At 37.9% G+C, this 16418-nt stretch overlaps 1 protein-coding gene across 4 annotated transcripts in view; it reads right to left on the reverse strand.

Moving 5' to 3' along the window:
* Positions 1-16418, reverse strand: part of ldlrad3 (low density lipoprotein receptor class A domain containing 3) — a 176877-nt gene that overhangs the window by 89418 nt on the left and 71041 nt on the right. For all 4 annotated transcript variants that reach the window (XM_061917624.1, XM_061917622.1, XM_061917621.1 and 1 more), the window contains exon 2: positions 11727-11873. In XM_061917624.1, coding sequence (XP_061773608.1) covers positions 11727-11814 — 88 coding nt within the window. In that variant the 5' untranslated portion in view covers positions 11815-11873. The remainder of the gene's footprint in view (positions 1-11726; positions 11874-16418) is intronic.

Here is a 16418-nt window from a genome sequence, read left to right on the forward strand (position 1 = left end):
CATCATAGTTGCTAGTGTTAAAGTGAGAAACATTACACGGATTTGTAGCATAGCTTGGTTCTCTGTCAGGCATTTCTTTCTTATCAGCAACAATAATTGGGGGTACAATGTGAACAATCATGTTGTGGATCACAGTCTGTCCATACTGTCTGAGCACATCAATGGCTCAAGGGGTCATACTATACAAAAGGCACTTTTATTGCCTGTTGTCACCATTTATGTATTTGGGATCTCCAGAGATGCCCAAAATTTTAATTCAAACCATGAAGCAAGGAGAGCAGCTGTCAATATAATGATGTCATGATGCAACAGTCAATTCAATGATGTCATGATGCCACGTTCAATGTAAACCCCTGTCCAGGGATCCACCCCAAAAAGATGTTTGTTTGGATGAATTTAGTTCATTACAAGTTGATCGGCAACACTAAATTATCCCTAGTGTGTGAATGATGTCTGTCTATCTGTGTTGGCCCTGTGATGAGATGGCGACTTTTCCAGGGTGTACACCACCTTCACTTACAGTATTTGGTGTTTATGGTCTGCACTCATCCTCTCTCGTCAACACGTACGCGCAGGGAGTGTGTGCACAAAAACAAAATCAGTCCAAGAGAAACAACAAAAAAATTGCAGTTATTTTGTTGTTATGATTGAATATTCATTTATTGACGTTAGCTATCCAATCCAAATTGTAATTATTAGCTAACAACATGTAAAGTTGTGTTACGAAGGAGAAACCGTGGGAGGGCGCGATATACTACGGCAGTGGTTCTCAAATGTGGGTACGCGTACCCCGGGGGGTACTTGAAGGTATGCCAAGGGGTACGTGAGATTTAAAAAAATATTCAAAAAATAGCAACAATTAAAAAATCCCTTATAAATATATTTATTGAATAATACTTCAACAAAATATGAATGTAAGTTCATAAACTGTGAAAAGAAATACAACAATGCAATATTCAGTGTTGACAGGTAGATTTTTTGTGGACATGTTCCATAAATATTGATGTTAAAGATTTCTTTTTTTGTGAAGAAATGTTTAGAATTAAGTTCATGAATCCAGATGGATCTCTATTACAATCCCCAAAGAGGGCACTTTAAGTTGATGATTGCTTCTATGTGTAGAAATCTTTATTTATAATTGAATCACTTGCTTATTTTTCAACAAGTTCGTAGTTATTTTTATATCTTTTTTTTCCAAATAGTTCAGGAAAGACCTCTACAAATGAGCAATATTTTGCACTGTTATACAATTTAATAAATCAGAAACTGATGACATAGTGCTGTATTTTACTTCTTTATCTCTTTTTTTCCAACCAAAATTGCTTTGCTCTGATTAGGGGGTACTTGAATTAAAAAAAATTTCACAGGGGGTACATCACTGAAAAAAGGTTGAGAACCACTGTACTACGGTATGCAAAATACATTGGAAAGTTAGCGCCCTCTAGGCATCCGTTTAAATGTTGCAAACAGCCCCTTAAATGTCCATGTGGGAAGGTGTTAGCCCTAAAGCCTAAATCATACACATTCACCATCATAATTGGTCTCAGGAGTTATTCTAACCACCATTTTGCAATGTTTTGCTATTCATAAAAATTCAACAGATGTCCATCGCATGAGCATTTTAATAGTCAAAAGGAACAAACATAAAATGCACCCCTTGTCAAGGATGTATTATTACTTCACAGGGTAATAATTCAATGCTGTGTATCCTGATGAAGTGAATTAAATTTGCAACTCATTGAGTGTGAGGCACTGGAGGATCAATAAACTATGCAACACATAATAAAAACTCAACAGGATGTTACCATTCGTTGTTATGAAGTATTAATTGACATTTAAAGTGAGTGATTAGGGGTTCATGTCCAATAAATTGTCCTCCTTGTTTCCTCTCTTCTTGTCAGAGTATAGTAGGTTTTATAGGAGGATACTTTACTGAACTTGTTGAGCTTCCCTTCTCTAAATGAGTATTTTTCAACATTGTTTGTATTGTGTACCAACTGAGTCTTTTCGTCATACTGTAAGTACCCACTCACCTATTTGTGTTGACGCTCCAAAATCTGCAGATTCATGTTTATTCACTTTAAAATTGCTCTTATATGTTTGCTCTTTTTTATTCAATTTCCCTGTTGCCTGTGTACACATACAGTATGTACTGTATGCAGGCATTTGTTATCTAATATAACTTCTGAGAATAAGATACCTGCATTGCTTAATGCATCATTGCAATCAGTAAAACTGCAATAAATTTGGCACCAGTGTTTGGTGTTTTGGTGGTGTTGTATTGGACTTTGAGGATAGCAATGTGGGCGTAAGGGGGTTGTCTGTAAGGGGAAACTACTAAGACAATTGTAAAAATCCATTAATCAAGTTCTCTTCGTACCCCATGCAATGCGCTTGGGTACACTCAGTTGGAAATAACAATTTTAGACAAAAAAATAGAACTAGTCCTGCATGAAAAATTTAATATTTAACGTTTGAGCGTTTTTGGACGGGAATGGCAAGGCTTAACCATGTTGAGCTTAATTGTCTGTGCCAAACGTAAACAGCAAAACTCTATGGAATATCACTAATGGCTTTGGGGCCACAGCCTCAAAAGAGAGTTGGTTTGTGTCAGTTCTTTGAAATTTAAATCTCTTCTATGTCACTTTTGCGTTTGTCGCCCTTTGATTCTCTTCTCATTGCATTATGCATCATGCACAGTCACCCTTATAGCCTATGCTTTACGTTCCTCCCCTCTTGCCTTCTCATGTCCTGGCCAGACAAGGGCAACCAGGCTAATCCTGGCTCGGAGGCCCAGTAAGCTCAGTCAGTCTTACTTCTTCACCTCTTTGTCAGAATCTATTTTGTCTCTCCTTGACTGTCATTCGGGGCAACGGGAAGCGAGTGGTCTTTTTGACCTTTCTGAGGAGATTCTGTAAATTGGAGCAATTGATATGTTTTCAGATCAAATGTGGATCATGGGGGGGGGGGGGGGGGGGGGGGGCGGGGGGGGGGGGGGGCGGTGTACACCCTGGACAAGTAGCTACCTCATTGCATGGCCAACACAGATAAACAGACAACATTCACACTTACGAGGAACAATTATAAAGGTATTTTTGACTTACTAACAATACTGCAGAAAAGATCGCTCAAAATAATATGTAAGGCTGGATATAGTTGAATACAAAAATCATCTGTTCATTACTTCTAAAATATTGACACTAACAGATCTTGTACATTTTTAAACTGCAAAAATAATGTAGCCTACAAAGTAATTAACACGGGCTGCCCAGGAGCGTGCAATAGTACTTCTCAACAAGAGGAAGTCAACACAATCTTAGGAATGTGAGTGTGAATGTTTGTCTATCTGTGTTGGCCCTGCAATGAGATGGCGACTTGAGTGCTACCCGCTTTCCGCCCGAGTGCAGCTGAGATAGGGTCCAGCCACCCCTGCGACACCAAGACGGACAAGCAGCAGAAAATGGATGGATGGATGTAATACATAGAATTTGAAACATTTATATACACGCACAACTTGGAAAATATTTAGTGAATCTGTAAGTTGTTTTATTCAATTCATTCCATAGTTTAATCCCACATAAACAGTGTAGTATACTGAACTAGTTTAAAAAAATAATACAAGCAGATGTTGTTTACAAAGTATACAAAAGAACTGTTGAAGTAAAGTGACTAATATTACTATTTTATACTCATCATGGGGATGGGGTAAAATAAGAATATGTTATGCTTTATACTATTGTACTCCTTTGAATTACTTATTTCTTATCTCTCGCTACTCTCTCTGCTCAGTCACTCTTTCTCTCTCTACAAAACCGGTCGAGACAGACGGATACGTCACAGAGCCTGGGTTCTGTCCAAAGTTTATTTCCACTGGGGAGTTTTCCCTTGTGCTGGTTCATGTGGCATTCAATGGGTTTGTGCTTTCTTTCTTTTTTTTTTCCACTGCTGATTTTGGCACAGGATTTAGACCGGACAAGCTTTGCTTCTTTCCACTCCGTTGGGACTGTTGATCACTTGAGCTAAATGTATTCTTGTAAAGTTTTAACTTGTTCCAAATGAATTAAAACTTAATTTAAAAATTTGGACTGATACCGATTAGGGTTGTATGGTATACTGGCACTCGTATAGTATCGCCGTACTAATGAATCAAAAACATTACTATTACTCTGTTTGAAAAGTACTGCTTCCCCATTTGTTTTTTTAATGGCCATGACATAATGGACATGATATTGCTGGTTTTACGAGCAGAGGAGCATGTTCGGCACCGCAGATTCATGGAGTACTTACAAGCAGACAAGGTGTGTAGACAGAAAAGGGAGAACAAACACATTTTGGCCTAAAAATAAAAGATATAGAAGTTATAACACGGAAACTACTTCAGGAAGAGGTGCTTTAAGACATGGCCAGCTGGCTAGCAGCTAACATCCATCCGCATTCTGCAGTGTTTTAGCTACTTCTAAATCAGAACGTTTCTTACAAGTATCATCTCTGCAAGATGATACTTGTCAGAAATGTGAATAGCTGAACATGTTTCACTACACACCAGCGTCACCGCTAATGACATCGTTCTTGAACGTAAACAAATGCCATGGGTGGATCTAAACCTGACATCCACTGTAAATATATTAAGTACAAGAGCGTATCTAGTCCATACTACTATAATTACATCAATATTTCTTATCACTTTCTTAAAATTCATATTATGTTTATAAACTCAGGAAATATGTCCCTGGACACATGAGGACTTTGAATATGACCAATGTATGATCCTGTAACTACTTGGTATCGGATCGATATCTACATTTGTAGTATCATCCAAAACTAATGTAAAGTATCCAAACAACAGAAGAATAAGTGATCATTATTTTTTAACAGAAGTGTAGCTAGAACATGTTAAAAGAGAAAGTAAGCAGATATTAACAGTAAATGAACAAGTGGATTAATAACAAATTTTTACAGCTTGTCGCTCACAATTTTGACCAAATAATAGAATGATAAATGACACAATATGTTACTGCATACGTCAGCAGACTAATTAGGAGCCTTTATTTGCTTACTTACTGTGAAATGACAAGTTGTCTAGTATGTTCATTATTTTGTTTAAGGCCAAAATTGTTCTTTGATTGCAGTAAGAAACATATGTTTAATGTACCATAATATTTTTTGTTAAAATACAGCCAATAATGCCATTTTTGTGGTTCCCTAGAAAAGTGTCGAAAAGTATCAAAATACATTTTGGCACCGGTACCAGTACAAAAATATTGGTATCGAGACAACACTAATACCGATATATGATCATTTTCAGACCTTCACAACCGATAACCTATAACAAAAAACAACATATAAATAGATTTACTTCCACAAAAAGTGGTGAGAATAACTTAATAAAGCAGTTCACATATTTGCCCAAAATGTATACAGTTACAAAAAATAAACATGTAAGGATAAAGATAATGATAACTGATATGTATATACTTAATTAACTATACTTTGAGTACAAATATACTCCCTACTATAATGCTGACCAATGCAAACAATAAGAATCATTGCATCTTCTACTTACTATATACTTTTTCTGACACGCTAAAGTAGACTGCTGTGCTATGATGTGTTTCTCTGCACATAACTGCTCGCACACGCAATATCATGACTAATGTGCCCCTCAATTTTTCATGTGTCTGAACAAATGCAAAAACTCCCTCAGCGTTCCAAACACCCAATGTGAGCAACATCAGACGTACACACTGTAAGGTTGTACGGTATACCGGTATTGGTATCCTATTCGCTACTATAACGCCTCTGAAAAGTACCGGTCCGCCATACCCCTGCGCCCCAGTCGTCGTCGCGTCATGATATTGCTGGTTTACGAGAAGACGAGCATGTTCAAAGGAAGCAGATATTAACAGTAAATGAACAAGTAGATTAATAATTAGTTTTCTACCACTTGTCCTGAATAATTCTGACCAAATAATAGAATGTAAAATGACACAATATGTTACTGCATATGTCAGCAGCTAAATTAGGAGCCTTTGATTGCTTACTTACTAATAAAAGACAAGTTGTCTTGAAAGTACCATAAGATTTTTTGTTAAAATAAAGCCAATAATGCAATTTTTGTGGTCCCTTTTATTTAGAAAAAGCATAGAAAAGTATCAAAATAATTTTGATGTGATACCAAAATATTGGTATCACTAGCACACTGGCCACAACGGCATCAAACCTGTCAAAAACCGGACATTGTAACAAGTTAAATAGCTTATAATAATGAAAAATCAGCAGTCATTTCTATTGTATTATTTTTTCTATTACAAGTGATTTGGCCTAGTTATAGTAAAAATAACTAAACAAATAAAATAACATTGTATCAAACAAGTATCAGATCAGTCAGAAAATACAGAAATCATATTAGGTCCCTTTAATAAAACTGTTTTCATCAACATACAATCACTCAAATTGCATTTATTTTTTGTGGACTTTTGGGAAAACCCTGTTTGCTTCAAACAGAGGCTTTCTCGTTTCAAATCCCAGACTAACAACAGCTATAGCAGTAGGAGGTTAGCTGAGTAGGATGCTTGACACCCTGCTTGGATTTCTTTTCAATTGTACTGAATGTCATAGAGACTTAAAACATACTGTAAATCCAGCTTGTCTGTAGGTGTACCTTTTTTGTATTTTAGCAGATGAAATATGTAGAAACAGTGCTTAAAGAAATAATTTAGGACTTTATTTGTATTTTTCCTTGTCACAAAAAAGCTTTGATAAAACAAACCCAAGTTATTATCTTGACTGATGTATATGTGGGCACAGACAAAAGAACAATTAAAACAAGCTGAAAAAAGAGCATTTTTACAGAATGGAAGGAAGGCAGATTGACAACAAGAGAAGCAGGCACATTTAAAGAGTAAAAACAGGAGGTGACAGTATGGGGGACGATGAGTGCTTCTTCCTAAATTAAATTAACTGTTTAAAACAATTCCGCGGAAGGGAGAGTAATGCCTTTCTCACTGTGAACAATCTATTGTGAAGCACATTGTAAGCCCGAGTTTCAGTTGATGAGATAATGAAGAACATGCAGAGGGGTGAAACTTGATACTAGTGAGGCAGACAAATTTATCAGGTTTTAGAGTTCCACTGTGTGGGCCAATAAGCATCACCAGTAATCTGCTCTTTATCTCCAAATTGGGCTTTGGCTTTCGTGCGGTTATACATCTCTGTTGGTTCCTTGCCTGTGTGCAGACGGTTGCATAGATCTGGAGCCTCGTGCATGCAGATTACTAGGCAAACAAAGGGCTGACATATAGAGTTCACTACCTATTTTTATCTATAGGAATGGGCAATATAGCCTAAAATCTTTATCGCGGGAATTATTGCACCCTCCTGCGATAACAATATATTATTTGGGATGTAAAAATGATAATATAACCATTTCAAATCAAGTTCAAAAACTCCTAATTTGGCTACTGACATACGCGATAACATTTTGTCATTTCCGGTTGTATTATTTTGTCAACTCTATTATTAATCTACTTGCTAATTTTCCGTTAATAGTCTATTACGTTCTGTTGTAACATGGTTCTATACTTTACACTAGTTTTGGGTGGTACTGCAAATTTGGAAATAGAGTCCTGTCCAGGGACTTATTTGCTGAGTTTGTAAACAATAACAAAAACTACATATATTGTTTTGATAATAAAAACATTGATCATCTAATATTGTATATACCATATACAAGCAATAAGTATAGAAGTAACTATACTTGGTATCATTACTGTCAACATTTATATCAATCTGCCCACCTTAGTTTACATTAAAGAGCTCTAGCTTGCGGTTAGCAGTTAGCTTATCCTCTTGCGGTGTGTAGTGTAGCATGTTTAACTCTTATTTATCCTTCATGGGTGATACTTGTAAGAAACGTAATTTATTTTCCGCCATGGATGTGAGGATTGATGACTTAGAAGTGGCTTTAAAATGTGGAGGGACATTAGCCGCTAGCAAGCATTCATTCGCTTATTGTCAAATTTGCGGGACACAGCAAGAATGTATCATCAATGTGCAGTATCATGATATAACAAGAGTATCAAACGCTCTATCATCTGCCAAATGTATCACATTTATTTTGCATATTGTCTATTGGGCAACCCTACTTATGTATATACGGTGCAAGCAATTTTGGGGCACGCTAACAAAAGCAATAGTTTTTTGGCATTCATGCTATTTCATTATTTTCAAAACTCCACTGGCTGAGTCTAAGCAAGAAATAGCAATTACCGATTTAAAACGAGGCTTATGATGTACAACAGTGGTCATCATACTTTTTGAGCCCAAGGTGTCTGTTCTTGGCCATGAACCAAGGCAAACTCTTCCCTGCCCCCACTGTGATTATATTTTATATTTTGATTATTTGGTAGGAAAGCTTCAAATTTGATACATATTCTATCCATATTCCAGGTCAAACCCACTATTTTTACGCGCGGCAATGGTGCAAACCAGAGAAATAAACATGCATGTTTAATTATCTGGTTAGATGTGAGTTTAACATAGGGTTGTACGGTATACCGGGGTTCGTGTAGTACCGCGATACTAATGAATCATACTCGGTACTATATCGCCTCTGAAAAGTACCGGTCCGCCCTTAGAGTAAAAAATCAAACAACAGAAGAATAAGTGATTATTACATTTTAACAGAAGTGTAGATAGAACATGTTAAAAGAGAAAGTAAGCAGATCTTAACAGTAAATGAACAAGTAAATTAATAATTAATTTTCTACCACATTAATAATTTTGATAAAATAATAGAATGGAAAATGACACAAAATGTTACTGCATACGTCAGCAGCTATATTAGGAGCTTAGGCGCCAGCGCCCCCCGCCACCCCGACAGGGAATAAGCGGTAGAAAATGGATGGATGGATGGATGTTTGCTTACTTACTAATAAAAGACATGTTGTCTTATATGTTCACTATTTTATTTAAGGACAAACTTGCAATAATAAACATATGTTTAATGTACCTTAAGATTTTTTGTTAAAATAAAGCCAATAATGCAATTTTTTGTGGTCCCCTTTATTTAGAAAAGCACCGAAACGTATCAAAACAATTTCGGTACGGGTACCAAAATATTGGTATCGGAACAACACTGGTGTAACGTTAACCTGCTTTATCATCTAGATCAGGGGTCGGCAACCCGCGGCCCTGGAGCCGCATGCGGCTCTTTGGCATCTGTGATGCGGCTCAGCTGCAATATCGCCGACCCCCCAGACCAGGGGTCACCAACGCGGTGCCCGCGGGCACCAGGTAGCCCGTAAGAACCAGATGAGTAGCCCGCTGGTCTGTTCTAAAAATAGCTCAAATAGCAGCACTTACCAGTGAGCTGCCTCTATTTTTTTAATTTTATTTATTTACTAGCAAGCTGGTCTCGCTTTGCTCGACATTTTTAATTCTAAGAGAGACAAAACTCAAATAGAATTTGAAAATCCAAGAAATGATTTTAAAGACTTGGTCTTCACTTGTTAAATAAATTAGATTAAAATAAATTGTGAATTTTTTTGTGAATTATATTTATATAGCGCTTTTCTCTAGTGACTCAAAGCGCTTTACATAGTGAAACCCAATATCTAAGTTACATTTAAACCAGTGTGGGTGGCACTGGGAGCAGGTGGGTAAAGTGTCTTGCCCAAGGACACAACGGCAGTGACTAGGATGGCGGAAGCGGGAATCGAACCTGCAACCCTCAAGTTGCTGGCCCGGCCGCTCTACCAACCGAGCTATGCCGCCCGCATAAATTCATTTATTTTTTACTTTTATTCTTATAACTTTCAGAAAGATAATTTTAGAGAAAAAAATACAACCTTAAAAACGATTTTAGGATTTTTAAACACATATACCCTTTTACCTTTTAAATTCCTTCCTCTTCTTTCCTGACAATTTAAAATTTAAAGCCCACCAGGCTGCACCAAACTTTTGGTGCCTTGTTGACACAGAAAAGTACAGTGGTGTATGCGCAGCAGCTATGAAGGTTGCAAGCCTGTTTGGTTCAACTTATCTTTGTGAATCCACCTTTTCTGACATGAACTTCATCAAGAACAAACACAGAACACGCCTCACTGATGCACATTTGCAAGACTCACTCAGAGTTGCAGTGTCAAGTTACACACCAGAGTACAACACACTAGTTAACAGCAATGCCAGGCTTCCCACTAACTGACAAAGAAACAGATAACAGATTGGTGTCCAGTTAAAAGTGTGACATGATTTATTTAAACATTTGAGAGTTGACTTTTGTATTTTACATGAGTTATTATTTGTACAAACATGGTGCAAAGTAATTCATGATTTGTTAAAACATGTTAGTGGCTAGCAAGTTTAAATGGGATATTGTGATTTCACAAGACTGTCTTAGAAGTGATCATTTGAAAATGTTAAATTTGAAAAATGTGCACTTAGAGAAAATATAAAAAGAAAGTGTTGCATATTGATATTTATCTGCTTCTATTTATATTTATTGTGAGAAATCATTAAGATGATCAGTGTTTCCACAAAGATAAATATTAATAATAAATTGAGCAAATTGGCTATTTCTGGCAATTTATTTAAGTGTGTATCAAACTAGTAGCCCTTCGCATTAATCAGTACCCAAGAAGTAGCTCTTGGTTTCAAAAAGGTTGGTGACCCCTACCCCAGACTGTTACGGGGGCATTCCGGATTTCGGTGCCTCTCCCGGACATCATCTGGGGTCAACGTTTTCCGATTTTCTCTCGGACTACCACATTGAGGGCATGCAGTGATGGTTTTATTATTAACATGCTCGACAAAATGTCATCGCGCCTGCCTTTCACGCAATGCTATCTGCGTGCCGACCGGACGCATGCTTGCCAGTCCAGCGACATGTTGCATGTGGCTTCCGCAGATACACGTACACGACTGCAAGGCATACTGGGTGATACAGTTTACACTGACGGTTGTGATATAAACAACTTTAACATTCTTACTAATACGCACCACACTGTGAACCCACACCAAACAAGAATGACAAACACATTTCGGGATACCATCCTCACAGTAGCACAACATAAACGCATCACAACAAATACCCAGAATCCTTTGCATCCATGAGTCTGCCTGACTATATTATACACCCCACTAGCACCAAACCCCCCCCCCCTCGTGCGTCGTTTGAGGTGGGCGGGGTTGGGGGTGTAAAATATAGTCAGGAAGAGTCATGGATGCAAAGGATTCTTGGTATTTGTTGTGTTGCGTTTATGTGAGGATGTTCTCCCGAAATGTGTTTGTCATTCTTGTTTGGTGTGGGTTCACAGTGTGGTGCATATTATTAAGAGTGTTAAAGTTGTTTATATCACAACCGTCAGTGTAAACTGTATCACCCAGTTTGCCTTGCAGTCGTGTACGTATATCTGCGGAAGCCACATACAACATGTCGCTGGACTGCCAAGCAGTTTGTACATGTTGTAGAAGGTGTCTAAGACATTGGCTTTATAACACGCTCTTATTATTGTTGTCTGGATTACCACCAGCAGATGTTCGCGAGAATGGTTGCGGCTCCCATTGTCTTCTTTATTTTGTGAAACGGGTCAAAATGGCTCTTTGAGTGGTAAAGGTTGCTGACCCCTAATCTAGATACAATCGAGTAACATAAAAAAAAGGGCTACCATAGTTACTTTCTTGAGGCGCAACAATTGACAAGATAGAATAACACAAACTGGACTTACGGCAGCCTTTCTCGTCGCTCTTGTCAAAGCAATCAGGCAATCCGTCACACTGCCATCCTCCTGGGATACACTTTCCATCTCCACACATGAAGTTTCCAGGGATGTTGCACTCTGTGGTGAAGTTATTCCCTGGGAGCAGCTGGCTCTCTGATGACAAAAAGACGACAGGAGACTAAGAGTAAGTAAGAGTCATGACGGAAAATAAAAAGGTACATCTAAAAAAAAAAACAGAAACTGGTAAGTGGATTGTTTTTGCAATAATGTGATATCCAATTTTTCAGTTGGGATAAAATGCCGTTATCTATCCCCAGTATGTATAAATATGAAAAAAAAATATTATACTGTATCAGATTTAAAAAAAATAGCAAAACTTAGAATGTAAAAAGTATTTTGGCATTGTTGTTGTGTTGTGTTTGGCCTGAGTTTCATGAAAGATGCAGGCACGAAATAAACAAGACATACCGAGAAGGCACATTTTCATGCGGTAAGCATAGTTGCACAAATAAACAGGGGCAGTAAATAAACACAGGAAAGGACCAGAAGTTGTCTGGCCCATTTTCTACTTACACTGTGCCTAATAGGCATAAATGTGAAGCATGGCCTTATAGATGAGGCCTGACACCACAAGGTGAGCAATAATGAGTGTGGCACTGACCAGGGGATAGTATTATGCTGAACTACTGAAAATGGGCTGTTCTGCTGCCCAGTTTCATTGCACTTGAAAGACTGAGGAGCTGTGCCTGCTGCCAAAAGGTTTGCGCTTTGAAGCTATTAGTGACCTACTGGCATAACTAACTCCGATTGCAAAAAGGTTCAATTGTAAGACTTTCTTGTACAACAAGAGTACCACTGCTTCTGGACCAATTTGAAAAAAGGAGAGTTAACCTTGACCCCAACACTCCACACTGGTTTGTATAATGAATTAAGACTTGCGCAGATTTTATACAAAATAATGGTGTCCGCTCAAATCCAGAAAACATCCATCCATTTTCTACCGCTTGTCCATCGTAGGCACAACAAATTTAGATGTATTAAAGTGTGCGCACACATTAACATTAATCCAAGCACATTTCTTTTGTACATCCCATTTAACGTGGAATTGAGCACACATTTCTAAGATAGCGCCTCTGTGCTCTTGTGTAATCCTTTTGTGTTCCTGATGTTTTCCTCTTGTTTTCATGTGTTGTTGTTTTTTTGCCTTTTGGTTATGACCCTTTGGGTGGCACTTTCCTGACTTCTGCGGTGCTTTTTGTGAACTTTTGGATCTGCCTCCCAGGAACTTTTTGGTCATGGAGACTAGCTGCTGGGTCTCTTCCACACCAGAATCCATTTGGAGAGACTGGAGGAGATGCGGGTGAAGAGACAGGTCTGCTGAGCTGGCGCTGAGCTGCCGGGATGCTTCACAGTGTCTTGGCTGAATGAGCAGGTATCAGACACCTCCATCTCCTTGGACATATCCTCGCTCCGTGCGTACTGGACATTGGCCAAGAGTTGGTGGGTGGCCGAGGGTGGAGTCGGCTCTCTTGGTTGCTTTGTTGGGTCTGCTCCTCTCTCTGACCATGCTCCCCCCTGCCCCAGCAGATGATCACGTGGAACACCGCAGAGGCCACCACAGTGCATTGGCGTTGTTAGGCTTATTTTAGGGAGGGTTGGCAAGTATGCCAGGCATCTTCGACCTGATTTTGGTCAGTTGAGAGGCACTGATACGCTGAAATAAGGCAAGTTGGAAGAGCCTTTAGCTTCAAGCCATCGGCGCCTTACCGCAATTCAAAGCAGTTGCCTAAAAACGAAAAAGCTACGGCATGTTTACAGCTGTTTTAAAGTGCTTCCAACATCGCAGAGTTATATAAGTTGACAGACTGACACCTCAAATTGATCTGTGAACGGCACAAGGTACGAATTTGTTGAAACAAACAAGTTAAAAGTGCCGCAAGTCGCTAAAGCAACTGCCGTTTAAGACATAAGAGGCACTGACATCATCGACCTGCCGCGATGCCAAAAACTAAAGGAAAGACTGAAATCACGAAACGTTCGGTGTCAGCTGACACAGGACACAATTGGGAACAAGATTCGAGACTGGACACAGGACACAAGAAGGGGTACTACAAAAAATACTCCATGAATTTAAAGAAGAAATTAAAGAAGAAGGGAAAGAAATGATGGGTGGATGAATAGAAGATATGACAGAAATGAAAGAAGAAATTAAAGAAATACAAAAAAGATCTGAGGAAAGCAACAGCAGAACAAAAACAAGATGTGAAAAGTCTGCAGCAAAATTTAGAAAGTCTGCAAACTCAGAACATCACCAGAAAAAATGAAGTTGCTGATATGTGCCAACAAATGAAGACCCTTTAAGAAGATATGCGCCAACAAGATGACAACTACATGCTGTGGATTATCAAAGATGAAATGGAGCAGGATAATTGAATGAATGATATCATCGTGACAGGGCATCAAATTAAACCAAGATCCTATGCGAAAGCTGTGAAAAATGAAGGTAACCAGATGAAATGGATATTGTCTCAGCAGAACAGCAAGTGGTCAACTTTCTGCAATCAAAGGAAATTGAAATCGACATCAATACCATCGAAACATGCATCCCACTAAAACAAAGAAACAACAACGCCACTCCAGTCGTGCTCGTGAAACTCGTAAACAGAAAATCTAAAATGACATTACTGAGACAGGGAAAGAAGTTGAAGGGAACAAATGTGTACATGAATGAGCATCTCACAAAACGTATTGCTGGAATCGCCAAGAAATCTGGCGACTTCAGAAAGCAGGGAAAAATCCAGGGAACTTGAAGCGCCAACCGTAAAATCTACATCAAGCTGAATGGAGGTCCAGAAGCAAGAGAGTACTTGTTGTCAATGACATCAAGGACCTGGACATTTTTTAAACTTTACACAGTTTCCTCAACAATGATGATAATGGCCTCTGACAGAAAACAAGCACCTAAATTCAACATCAACACTACTATGCTCCAAGGGACAACTAAAAAAGAAGACCTAGATTCAGGATTGCATCCACCTACACCTATAAAAATTTGTGAAACAACATCAAAGATTGTTGAACAAGAAAATGTGGAACTAAAAAACTTCTGCAACAAAGATCACTAAAAACAGGATTTGGAAAACTATATAGATCCAGATACACATTTTTTCTCCCACATCAGTAATAATTGTTTTTATTACACAGATGAGCAATATAATATCAACATTAAATGTCATAATAAATTGTTAATTATTCATTTTAACAGCAGAAGCTTGTATGCAAACTACAACAACATTAAGAACTTTTTGGAACACATCAACGAACCCTTCAAAGTGATCGCCGTCACAGAAACATGGAGTGATTATAAAAAAGGAATAGATTTTGATCAACAGAACCAACAAAAATGAAGGAGGAGTAGCTGTATATGTGAAGAACCTGAACTACAAAATGGTAAAATACATGTCATTTGCTACAGATAATATCTTAGAATGTATTACCATTGAAATATGTCAGGAAAAAAGCAAAAACATATTCATCAGTTGTATATACAGATCACCTAGGTCAAGTATAGAAACATTTGAAGAACTGATCATGGCAACATACATGGACAATGGTAAAAAAATATTTTTCTTATGCGGTGACTTTAAGAAGCAAAAGTCTATTGATACAATGTACAGCATCAGTTTTTATCCTAAAATTACATAGCCAAGCAGAATCACAGGACACTGTACCACGCTTATTGATAATATTTTAACCAAAGATTTTGATAACAACACTACAAGTGGTCTACTTATAACCGACGTTAGTGATCATCTGCCAGTTTTCACAATATATGATGGAAACTGCAAAAAGAACACGGAAGACAAAAGGACATTTCGAAGACTGTGCACGGAGAAGAGGATGATTGCTTTCAAAATTGAGCTACAAAAGCAAGATTGGGACAATGTGTACAATGAAAAAGAGGTTTCAAGCATATGAACATTTCTTAAACAAGTTCATAATACTTTATGACAATCATTGTACATGGAATCAATTCAGTTGTAAGCAGAGAAAGAATAATCAACCATGGATGACAAAAGGATTAAAAAATGCTTTTAAGAAGAATACACTATATAGAAAATGTATAACACAAATAACTACAAACGCAGAAATTAAGTACAAAAAGTATAAAAACAAGTTAAACATACCACGATCATGTAGAAAAGAATATTACAGTGAATTATTGGACAGGAACAAAAATAATGAGAGAGCAACATGGGTCATTCTCAATAGCGTTATTAAAAATGGCACTAAGAGGGATTACCAATACTTAGACGGAAATAAACATAATGACAACATATAGGAAGTAGTTGAAAGCTTCAATAATTACTTTGTAAATATTGGACCAAAATTGGAAGAAAGGATTCCAGACCCAGTTTCAATTGAGGACTATAATGATACCATAGAGCGAAATTCAATCAATCAATCAATCAATGTTTACTTATATAGCCCTAAATCACTAATGTCTCAAAGGGCTGCACAAACCACTACGACATCCTCGGTAGGCCCACATAAGGGCAAGTAAAACTCACACCCAGTGGGACGTCGGTGACAATGATGACTATGAGAACCTTGGAGAGGAGGAAAGCAATGGATGTCGAGCGGGTCCAACATGATACTGTGAAAGTTCAATCCATAATGGATCCAACACAGTCGCGA

Source organism: Nerophis ophidion, linkage group LG12, assembly GCF_033978795.1.
Source record: "Nerophis ophidion isolate RoL-2023_Sa linkage group LG12, RoL_Noph_v1.0, whole genome shotgun sequence".
Classification (NCBI taxonomy): domain Eukaryota; kingdom Metazoa; phylum Chordata; class Actinopteri; order Syngnathiformes; family Syngnathidae; genus Nerophis; species Nerophis ophidion.